General features: G+C 40.7%; 1 protein-coding gene across 1 annotated transcript in view; it reads right to left on the bottom strand.

The window, feature by feature from the left end:
* DNMBP (dynamin binding protein) overlaps window positions 1-12,414 on the bottom strand; it is a 110,601-nt gene that overhangs the window by 55,254 nt on the left and 42,933 nt on the right. Inside the window, exon 4 of the mRNA XM_030865321.3 lies at window positions 9,935-11,938. Within this exon, the coding sequence (XP_030721181.1) occupies window positions 9,935-11,938 (2,004 nt within the window). The remainder of the gene's footprint in view (window positions 1-9,934; window positions 11,939-12,414) is intronic.

Genomic DNA, 12,414 nt, shown 5'->3' with positions numbered 1-12,414 from the left:
CAACAGTGAGAGGGGCCCACGTACCACAAAAAAAGTATATCTGTGAGGAAGGATTAAATATTTTAAAAATATATATGTCAATACATACATATATGCTCTTAAATCCACAGATATATGTAATTTAGCAAATAGTTTTCAACCAATCAGAGTACTAAAAATGTTACTGTTGGCATAAATTATTTTGGAAGTAAGTTGGCAAGAGTCAGTTGGGATCCTTCCACCTTGAGCACTTGTAGATCTGAGTTTTCCAACTGTTGCTTCCTACCACCCACTCTCAGAGGTCAAGCAATCCCTCCTTACGTCAAAACACGCTGCCACTTCGCTGTGGCACAGTGAGAATGTACATAAAGCTGTACAGTGAAACCCACCTGAATCTGAATCTGGCTCTCCCACTTACCAACTGTGAGACTTTCGGCAAACCTCAGTTTTCTCATCTGTCAGCTGTGGACAATTTGGGGAACTGGAAAAAGTGTATAAAAGCACCTAGCACATTGTTTGACAAAGTATAAGCACTCAATTATTTATAATTGCTGTCATCATCCTACTCTTTCCGTTCCTATCTTCCAGACAGCTCACTCCCTGGGCCTCTTCTCTTTTTCTCTATCTATACTTTTTTTGTTTTTTTAAGTAATCTCATTAAATGTCATGACTTTAAATAATGTCTATGTGCTGAAAGAATTTGTCTATGTGCTGTCAAAATTCATTTGTCCCAAATTTATGTCTCCAGGCCTAACTCCTCTGAACTCTGGCCTGTGTATCAAATTGTTCGGTTGACCTCTGCCTTGTCCCACCTCCCCCACCAACCAGCGTCTCCTGCACTCTTCACTATTAATTGAGAAATTACTGGCAACTCCAGTCCTTCCAGTTGCTCAATCTCAGGGTCATCCTCATCTCTTTCACCTCACATCCAATCCACCAGCAAGTCCTACTGGCTCCAACTCAAATATACCTTATATATGATGCTCAAAATAACTGAGCACTTCTCCTCAACCCCACTCTGCCATCCTGGTGCAAGCTACCATCACCTCTTGCCTGGATCATTACAGTAGCCTCCTAACTGGTCTCTCTGCCTCTGCACTTCTGTATTTTCTCAACGCCACAGACAGAGTGACTCTGTAAAGTTCTAAGATCATGTTGCTCCCCTGCTCAGAACCTTCCTGGGGCTTCTCGTCTTACTCCGAATGATGGGCTACAAAGCCCATGCCTTTGCTCTAGTTGAACTGGCCTCCTTGCTATTCCTCAAACAACAGGCACACTCTTATACTTGCTGTTCTAGCTGCCTGAAATAATCTCCCCCACCCCCAAAATGGTTTGGCTGGCTTCCTACAATCATTCAGATCTTCACTCAAGTCACTTTCCTGATTCCATAGGTTCTTTTGCCTCCTAATAATACGCATATTTTTACTTATTGTTTGTCTCTCCCCATGGGGGCAGAGATCGCGGCTATAACTCTAGAACGCTGCCTGGAATACAGCAGGAGCTCAACAGTATTTATTGAATAAATGACTGCCCCAGAGTTTTTCATCTTTGGGGTCTTGCTACATCTGGTAAAGTGAACAGTAGTAGTCAACATGCTCAGGTAGCCAGTGGCAGCAGGAGTGCCTGTGGCTGAGGCAGGAGGCTAGCACTAAGTGCTGCAAAGCCTGGGTGAAATCTGAAACCCATACTTGAAGTCCCTGGAGCTATTCCAGTTTCTCCACCCCTCTGCCTGGAGCTGAGGTGAAGAAATGTTCACAAAGCCACACTACAAACTGCAAAGACTAGTGCGTCACGGGCTAATTATAAGTTAACCATTCCTAGCTACGGTTCTTGACATACATTAAACCCTGTCTGCTAAAAGGAAAACTAGCTTCTGTCCTGAATCATCATGGACTCTGAATGGCTTCTGACTATGGTTGCTGTTTTATGGATTTATATACCAAGATAAAATCCATTACAAGTAACTGAGCTAATTTTTACTGAGCCAACACCCTGAACTAGATGTTACAAAAGCCGAGGATATTGGGTTTTTTCTTATGTACTGACAAACTAGAAAGAAAAATCATTATTTCTTTTACATGAACTTTTATATCTTAAAAGACCACGAAACGTTTTACCTTTTAAACTCTATTACCTTTTACTAGTTTGGGAAAGAATTCTTATACCTGAGGCATTCCAAGGAGTCTTCAGAATAATAAATTGCTTCTGTATGTAGAAAAACCATACCTTCAATTTTAAAAAATCTGTCTGGAATATTATGTATCACTTCAGTGTAAAATGTTATTATTCCATATCAGTCATTCTCCAACTGGTTAACCTAATGGCTCTCTTTAGTGGACCTTAGATCTCTCCCAATATCTTGGTTACTTTCATTTCATTACTAACATTTCAGGAAAATGTTACTTTCCTGAAAAACATTCTGATTTGATGTGCAACAGTCATTTAAAATTCAAATTAAAAATTACCCCGAGTGTCTCTGGCCAACCTTCTTCCTGGCATTACCTTAAGGGGAGACGTTTAGGAGCAAGGTTCCTGATGCGGAAGAGGCTGACTCTACAATTTACCAACCACTGCACTGATTTAGAACAACAGGGTCTTGGCCCACACAGAAATTAACTATGGCCATAATTCAAAGGCAGCAAGACAGAGAGACAGTGTGATTAAATACAGAGGTCAATATCAGTATGATCACTAGAGTTTCAAAGATACACAAATATGAATGATACTATGACTATATCCTTTTTATTAATCAGTGTATAGCCAGTGCCTGGGTCATACTATGTGCTGAAGAAATGTTTGCTGAGTAAAGAAATGAATGTACAACCCTGACTGTCCAATTCAGGCATGTGAACCTCTCCTCGAGGTAGAAAAGGACTATGATATGCTAAAATGAGATTCTCTCAGGGCCACAGGATGTAGTTCTAATAAGGGCTTCTAAAAGTAACTTGTACTGGTAAATCTGAAAAGTCTGTGGACTAACGCTGAATGTTTCTACTGCTTCAGAAGCCAAACTATTTATCAGATTTGAAGGTATCATTTTTGGTTTTGTTTTTGTTTTGTCCATGCCCCGCAGCTTGCGGGATCTCAGTTCCCCGACCAGGGATTAAACCCAGGCCATGGCGGTGAAAGCCCGGAATCCTAACCGCTAGGCCACCAGGGAACTCAATTATTATTATATGCTTAAATTATTAAGCAATTTATTATTCTGAAGACTCCTTGGAATGCCTCAGGTATAAGAATTCTTTCCCAAACTAGTAAGGTACTGTGTTTTAGATATGGACTTCTACTTGTTAATTAGCAACTCATCTGACCAGAAGCTCCTGGAAGGCAGACAACACATCTATGTTTATTACTATATACGCTGCCCTTAACACAGTGCCTGGCACATGGTAAAAACTTAACCAACATTTGCTGGATGAATGAGTGACTGACTCGATAGCATCCTGAAGCCTACAATGACATATCATCCCCAACACACTATACTCACAAATGCCTCCTAGCATTCTACCCTGACTCTACATGATAATTCCAGACTTAAAACTCCTAATTCTCAGACACAGCCAAACACTAGCTTATCTAAAACTACTAATAAAGGACTTTCTATTTCCAATAATTGACGTTTAGGCCAACCATCTCACAGAAAGAAAGCTTAAAAAGTTAGACGAACTATTTAAAAATCTTAAAACTATCATCAATGACAAGACGGTAGAGTACAGGCCAAAACCAAAAGGAAAACTAGAATCCAGAGGGGTAAATAACCACAGAAACTACAATGCCCTGGGGCATCTACCAGTCCCAGAAAACTCAGCTTTTGTTCCAATGGCCCTCTGAGGAGAAGAGGCTGATAACCCAAAGCCCAAGGCAAGGTAAGGAGTCTAAAAGGAGACCTTTTCTATAAATAAGCTAAGATTCCAGAGGCTCCTGAGAGAGAATCAGAACTGGACCAGCCCTCCTGCAAAATTACATCTCGGGCTCTAATACCTTCACCGTCCAAGGTACTTTAAGCCTTGAAATTAGTTTAAGGTGGAGGTGGACTCAGAATGATATCGTTTCCACGTGGGAATTCCTCCTCAGCGTTGCTTAGGGAATTTATATTACGATAATATTTATATAATTTATATTACGATCTTACGATTTCTGAATCGTAAGAAAAAATCAGCGGAGAAATCTGGAAAATACTATAACTCTCTGTGAGAATAAAGCTTAACAATAAATGTAGAGACATTACTGGTCTCATTACTGGTAGAAAGAATCTACCAGTGTCAAGTTGAAAGCAAGAGCAGAAAATACTGACCCACAGAGTAAAGATTAAGGTTGACCGGGACAAAAGTACATAGGAGAAAAGTGACTAGGACCTAATCAGTTAGTATTGCTTGTAACTGTTGCTATGTTATGAATGTGTTTATAAAGCACGTGTGTTCATGGCCCTGTGCGCTAACAGTGAGTCACTCTTGCAAATAAAATAAATACTAATAAGGGGCTTCCCTGGTGGCGCAGTGGTTGAGAGTCCGCCTGCCGATGCAGGGGACAAGGGTTCATGGCCCGGTCCGGGAAGATCCCACATGCCGTGGAGCGGCTGGGCCCGTGAGCTACGGCCGCTAAGCCTGCGCGTCCGGAGCAACGGGAGAGGCCACACAGTGAGAGGCCCGCGTACAGCAAAAATAAATAAAAATAAAAAATAAATAAATACTAATAAGCGTATTTGCACAGTATATTTTATATAAACCTTGTAAGTGATGGTCCAAGAAATATCAAATTTTAGAAGTAAAATAAGTCCTTAAATTGGCAATTCTGACACATGATTCTGTGTAGCACTGAATCTTGCTCAGAGGCAAATGTTCCATTATTTTAATACTACTCAAAAATGTTTGCTCAGTGTTTTCCAGTGTTTGTATTTGCTATAGGCTATAGTTCTTTGTAAGTATTTTAACAAGAGAAATGCAGAGAAGATGTGAATATTAAATATTGAATCATTATGTTGTATTACCTGAAATTAACATCATATTGTATGTTAATTATTTCAATTAAAAAAATTTTCAAAGATGTGAATGTTGTCATAAATTTATTGTCTAAAATTTGAATTAGCAAAACAATATTGATTCCAATGGCAAAGTCAAAATCAGGGCAAGTAGACAAAATATTTTCACTGTTAAAAAAGAATATAAGCACACATATGTATAACTGAATCACTTTGCTGTACGGCAGAAATTAACACAACACTGTAAATCACCTACACTTCATTAAAATTTTAAAAAAAGAAATATTCAATGCAAATAGTTGCTAGAAAATAAAAAAAACCTGTCTGTAAAAAAAAAAAAAGAAAGATTATGAGCTTATGCAAAGCAACATGTACCCTAATGGCCCCACCTGAAGATGTTTTTGGATACATTCTTAACACTCAACCAACATCAAAGGAAACTTTTTTCTATGTCTGGAATATTAGTCACAAAACAAAGATCAATCCCATCAGACAGGGCAACTAATACTTTGTGTATTTAAAATTTTGTTTTAAAAATCACTTTAAATACTAAATATTTGTGGTATGATTTTACAGTTTTTAAATTATTTTTATTTAACATTTATTTTGTGTTAATATTCCCTTATTTTAATGTTTTATATTATCAGATATCTAGTATCATGTTAATTTTCTAATTTTGATAAATATTTTTGAGTTATGTAAGATATTAGGGTTAAGGGAACTCTACTATTTCTGCAACTTCTCTATAAATCCAAAATTATTTTAAAGTAAAAAGTAAAAAATAGGGACTTCCCTGGTGGTGCAGTGGTTAAGAATTCGCCTGCCAATGCAGGGGACACGGGTTCGAGCCCTGGGCAGGGAAGATCCCATGTGCCACAGAGCAACTAAGCCTGTGCGCCACAACTACTGAGCCTGCGCTCTGGAGCCCACGAGCCACAACTACTGAAGCCTGCGGCGCCTAGAGCCCATGCTCTGCAACAAGAGAAGCCACTGCAATGAGAAGCCCGCGCACCGCAACGAAGAGTAGCCCCCGCTCGCTGAAACTATAGAAAGCCCTCGCGCAGCAACGAAGACCCAACGCAGCCAAAAATAAATAAATAAAATTTTTTAAAAAAAGTAAAAAATATTTCAAAGTTAATTATCAGGTAGAGAATAATTTTACATGTCATTAAAATATATAATCTCATAATATTTTGGTTCATAATAATAAAAAATTATGCATTTATTTCATATATATGTGTATATATACATAAAATCTCTGAAACTTTTAGTATAATCCTAACACAGGAAAATTGCTCACTGTTGATTATTACATACATTACTGCTATTACTTAAGAACACATAAATAACAGTTTTTTTAAAAATACAGAATAATTTATAATTTCAGGAATTCCAATTTCTTGTTCCTGAATCTCAAAGATTACTATCCTTCAGGAATTGGGAAACATTAGCTGACCAGAAGCAGCTGACAGAAAGAAGTGCAAATCCTCTCTGGAGACAGGTGCCTTCATCTCCGGTCTTAATGTTTTCTAAATACTATGACTAGCTCACAGTAAAAGGTAACCAGACACACAAGGAGTCTAGACCACATGAATGAGAACCATGTGACACCAAAAACAGTCCCACTAAGACTTAATATCTTGGAATTATCATATGCAGACTATAAAATAACTATTCTTACCATAGGTAAAGAAAATAAAAAACAAGCTGAAAGATACCTACAGGAAACAGAAAACTATAAAAGGTAACATATCAGATTTGAAAAAAAATACAGCTTCTAGGAAATGAGTCCTCATGACGTAATAATTCCAGAGTTTTAAGGAGCAATATGAAGAACAGTATAAAGGCTATATATATTTAAGTGTGAGCTATATGTAAATCTATATACCATCCTATATTTAAATTGAATCCATTCAATGTATTCCCTGTTGATCTAACTAGATTCACACTTATATGCATAAGGTGGAGCTGAATGTAAACCAAACCGTCAAGTGTATCCTGCTCTAAAACCACCAAGCACAAACCAGAGCCCTCAGTTGACTACAGTTCAAATAAATAAAGCCATACCCTTTCTTCTTATACTTAAGTCTTGCAATTAGAAGTGCTTCTTAATTATATTTCTTCTAATTTCTCAAACCCCTATTAAATGCCTATCACATGATAAGCATAGCTAGGCATTTGTCCATACATTTTCTTATTTAAAAAAAGAAGAAGAAAAAAAAAGAAGAGGAAGGAGGAGCAATAGCTACAATAAAGAACCTAATTTTGGGTCTGGCACAGCACTGGACTATTTTGCCACCATTGACTGTGTCTGACAAGGGGACCAGCATCTCAGCACTGACAGTCCTTAGCTCTCCAGTAGTCCAAGTTCAAAGTAACAATGGAGGAAGGAGATCTTTGAAAGTTCTGGAAGGTAGAGCAGAAACTTCAACTTCATTCAGTTAAACTAAATTCACCAAGTATTTACTGAGTCTACTACCTGTTGGACACTATACCAGGTGTGTGGGAAATGACAAACCAACTAATGTACAGTATCTGTCTTTTCATTAGGCTTAAAATTTTCATCGAGAGGCATATAAACAACTAAATATAATATCAATCAGGATTACATAAATACTGTATCAAAAGTTCTTTAGGGCTTCCCTGGTGGCGCAGTGGTTGAGAGTCCGCCTGCCAATGCAGGGAACGCGGGTTCGTGCCCCGGTCCGGGAAGATCCCACATGCCGCGGAGTGGCTGCGCCTGTGAGCCATGGCCGCTGAGCCTGCGCGTCCGGAGCCTGTGCTCCGCGACGGGAGAGGCCACAGCGGTGAGAGGCTCGCGTACCAAAAAAAAAAAAAAGTTCTTTAAATCTTATGCCTTAAATTTCAAGGTTAGAGATTGTATGGGACTGGATTGGAGGGGTAAAGCCTGGTGCTCAAACTGATTAATTCTGCCTCTTTCAAGGGACTTCTTGTATTGCTGGATACACTTTTTATGAAGACAGAAAAAGATGACCTTAAGAGGAACTGTCAGTGATTGCAAGAAGTAAGTAATTTCATCATTCTAGCAATTGATACAAATAATACACCTATTGAAAAGCAATCAAGTCAATATTAATACAGCCAATGCTGTATTTGGTGAATGCAAATAAAGAACAGTTTCCTGATTAAGACTATACCCACCTACTGCAGGTCTTTCACAGCATTAAACTTTTAGAACTTAAAAAAAAAACAAAAACATAGTAAGAACACCAGCTGAATTATTAGTCCTGAAAAAGAAGGTCAATTGAATAAAAAAGAATACCAATTTCATCCCTCAGTACCAGTCCATTACTCCATATAGTCCTTTAAAAACACTGCACACTGTTTTTATGCATAGAAGACATAATATTTCTCTGGAACACTACTAATTCTAATAAGTATCATTATTGAGAAATTTTTGCTACCTGGAATTTGGGAGAGTTTTGTTCTGTCACCTGTATGTCTAATGCAAGAACAGTTTACAAGTATATCTCAAAACTTGTATGTATGGAAGGTGATGGAGAATCTGGGGCTTGCTATGTCTTTGAGGATGTAGCGCTGAGCCAAAGTTCCCTCAGGATTCCTTTTCAGGCACTCTGAAATCGTCAAGGCATCTGGCATTCCCCAAGAGTTCAGATACTCATATTAAATGAACACCCTCTTGAGGACATGTCTAGGTGCTCACCCTCGTGCTTTACCTTGAGAGCAAATGTCACCACTGTCCTGTTGAGCACAAATGACCCAGGGGCCCAGTGATCTGGCTGGTCCCTAATTCATCACCCTGCATGTGCTCCAGGACATCCTCCCGGGCCATGCCTCTGAGTTTGGAGTTCCCGCAGAACTGTGTCCACTTGCACAGCAATTCTTGCCTGAGCATATTTTAGACAGAGGTTTCCTCTCTTTCTGTAATCCGTCTGCTTTCCATCTTTCAGAAAGTTACTCGACTTCTGGCCTTCTGATAATACTCTTTCTTCTTGGAATTTATTTATTTATTTTTCATTCACTTTTAGAGATCTAAAGGACAAGGGGAAGTTGGTATGTGTACTTGGTCTGCCATCTTGATTTAGTCTCTCTGGGCCACCATTATCTTGTTTTTATTTATTAGGATCCTGCAACTCCTAGATCCACAGAGTGCTTTTTATTATTGACTTTCCTAAGGACATGTAGGTTCAGAGCTCTCTGGCACGCATGCCAAAGGGCATGCAGTCATGCTCTCCTCAGGCTCTAGACCAGTTGCTATTATCTCACTCTTTTCTTCTTCCTACTTTATAAATTATTTCTCTTGATAGGCTGGTGAATACAAATGAAGTCTCCAGAGCCTGGTCACCCCCAAGTTAAGAGACAGCATTTCAATTTTTGAATATGCAAGGTGGGAAACAGTAAACCATAGTAGTTAAAGACATGGGCTCGATTCCCGGTTCCCTTAGCAAGCTACTTAATCTCTGCAAGTCTTGGTTTCCTCATCTATAAAGTAGCCAAATGAATTAACCCAGTACCTTCAAGGTAGCTGTGAAGATTCTTTGTGACAAATGCTTATTAATACATTAATAAATGTTTGTTATTATTATTGAAACTTAGTCCCTGGACCACAAAGATACAACATACTGTTTTCTCATGAGTCTTAGCCTGGAAGTCTTCAGTCCTGAGCAGAGTCTGGTTAAAGAAAGTTATATCTGGGGACTTCCATCTGCACAACTGCTATGGATGTCACAGAGGTATAGGAGGTATAAATGTCACTGAGGTCTGAGCTTTTTTTACCTGAGCAGCAAATGGAGTTAGGAGGCTATAGTGGTCATAGGATACATTCAGACAGAGCCATCTAATTGTGGTGACAGAGTGAGAAATTAGGTAATAAAAAGCAAACCATTCCTTAATTGTCCATCATAGATGAGAACACATCGCTAAAAGCCTGGGTAGGCTGTTACTTGGACTTGTGGGTGTCAAGAAACAAGTATATACTATCTCCTCATCACTTACCTCTAAGTTGCTGGAGTTCCATGTCCAAACTCTCAATGTTACTCTCGTAGAACTCAAGATTCTCAGGGGTCTCTGCCCTTAGTGATTCCTCTTGCTTCTCCTCCAGCGGTAAGTTCAGCTCTTCTTGAGCCCTGCAGCACACATCCAAGTCCTGTTCCATCTCCTGAATCCTCACCAAGACTAAGGGACACTGGGAAGTCTGGTCCAAAGTTTTCTCCATGTTCTCAGGGCCCTCCTTTTCTAGGCTCTCCCAGCCAGGACGGTTACAGGTTAGGAGCTTGGGGGGTACTGCATTCGTTCTTTGCTGGGCCGAGGGAGGCAGGGGAGCGGGGCGAGAAGGTCGCATTGCCAAGGGTGGTTCCGGTCTCAGGCTCTGGTCCACTGGCAAATGGGGAGGAGTGGATGCTGGAGTACAGGGACGGGGTGGCGGTGGCCTTAGAGCCTTTCTCCTCTCAGGCAGCTCCTGCTGGATGATCAGCTTCGAGGAACCTCGGAAAATATCCTTTTCGGAGTTAAAGTCCATGATTGAAAAGTGGCGCAAAATTTTATCTGGTTCTGTGCCGGGCCCTGACAAGCTCTTCTCAAACTCTATCAGTTGTTGTGTCAACTTAGAATCCAGGTCCGTGTTGCCGTCTCCCTGTGAAAGTGCCACTGCTTCCACAGCAGGTGTCTCGTCTTGCAGACCAGGCTTCATCTCTGATTTCTCTGATGCAGAGCAAAAGCTGGAAGCATTTTCTTTGGGTGTGAGGTGCTTTTTCACACACCTCGCCATGCCCTGGAGCTGAGGGCTCAACTGGCTGGGTCTGACTGCCCTGGAGGCTAAACGGGAAAAGGTGCTATGAAGAGGTGTCACTGGCTTCTGAAGGGTTTTCGGCTGGGAGTATGTTCTTCTGGGAGGTAGGCTGGAGTAGTCTCTAGTCCTTGCTTCTAGAGGAAGAGGGTCAGAGTACTGGTGGGGGCGGGGGTTGCCTCCTCCTCCTATAGAATAATACTGGTTTTTCTGCAATTCGGGATGAAAAGGTACTGGAGTTTGGGACGTAACACCATTTACCACCTCTGAAGGATCCTTTGTGGAAGAGTATTTGGTAAGAAGCTGTTCGTGCCCTGAACCTGTGCTTCTTGGGGGCCCTTCTGAGGTGCCCACGTCCCAGTGAGAGTTTTTGTCTTCTTCATATTCAGAAGTCAGATGCTCCAGTGGGGAAGTGGATGTTTCAGAAATAACTGAGTTGGACTTCTCTGCTTTATACTCATGAGATTCATGTCCTTTTCCTTCCACTTCTAAGAAGTCCTCTGAACAATCCAAAGATGTGTCAGGGATGTTGGTGAGGCTGCTTTCCTGTGGCAGATCCACGGTTTCCTCCACCCTTGTTTGAGGACATAACTTTACAAAGCGGTAAGGAAAGATGCCTGTCCTGCCCTTCAGTGATCCTTCTAGCCAGCCATCTTCCAGGGTCCCCAGGATTCGGATTTTATCGCCTACTTCGAAATCCAGCTCATTTGGCTCCAGGGCTTGGAATCTGTAGAGGGCAATCCCGTAGGTGCCTGGCTGCTCGCCTTCCTCTTCTGGCTGTCTCTCTTCTCCTGTGTTGGTATCTACTTCACCGTTAGTAATGCAGTCATCGCAATTTCCAGAACTTACTGACTCATCCACAGTCCTCAGAGGCCCCAAAAGCTCTACAAAACCTTCCGGAAAAATGCCTCTTCGACCCTCTAACTCCCCTTCAAACCAGCCTGGTTCAGGAACTCCAATAATGGTAATCACATCCCCTTCTCTGAAGTCCAGCTCCTCATCCAGCTGCGCAGAGAGCCCCATCAGTGCCCGGGCCTGTCCCATTGAATACTCGGGAATCTGGAGAAGGGCACTCTGTGAGTGCCACTGCCGACTCTGTGAGGAGAGGCAGAGCTCCCTAACACATGAGGATGGGAAGAAGCCCCGGGCACCCCAGCAGCTCCGGCCCTGCAGCCAGCCGGCAGTGGGAGTGCCATCGAGAACCACTAGGTCACCTGAAGAAAGAGAAGAGAAGCAAAGATAATGACCTCGGTTATCACCTCAGCAGGATACTGGTATAACTAATAGTGCAACTCATCATCTTAAATAGCTACCAAATTCAAGGGAATATAAACCTAGAGTTTTAAGTGCATGAACACTTTTTGACACTTAGGGTGGATCCCTAAGATCCTTTCAGAGGGTCTGTGAGGTCAAAACTATCATATTTTCTTCATACACTTCATATACTTCAGTCAAAACAATGTAACGTGGCAAACTGAATATAGATTCAAGAATCTAGATTTCTTCTATTAAACCAAGTATTAAAGACATCTGCAAAAAATGCAAACCAATGTTACTCTTCTCACTAAATTTTTTTTGTTTAGGAAACTAGTTATTTTTCATAAACTGTTATTTATGTTATTAATGCTAATATGAGTTTTTAAAAATAAATTGATAATTTAAAAAATTTCTCAGCTTTAACAGCTAATAT

The sequence above is a fragment of the Globicephala melas genome, chromosome 16 (genome assembly GCF_963455315.2).
Source record: "Globicephala melas chromosome 16, mGloMel1.2, whole genome shotgun sequence".
In the NCBI taxonomy this organism is placed as follows: Eukaryota; Metazoa; Chordata; class Mammalia; order Artiodactyla; family Delphinidae; genus Globicephala; species Globicephala melas.
Note: the sequence above shows the minus strand (reverse complement) of the source record. Positions and strands in the feature narration are given on the sequence as shown.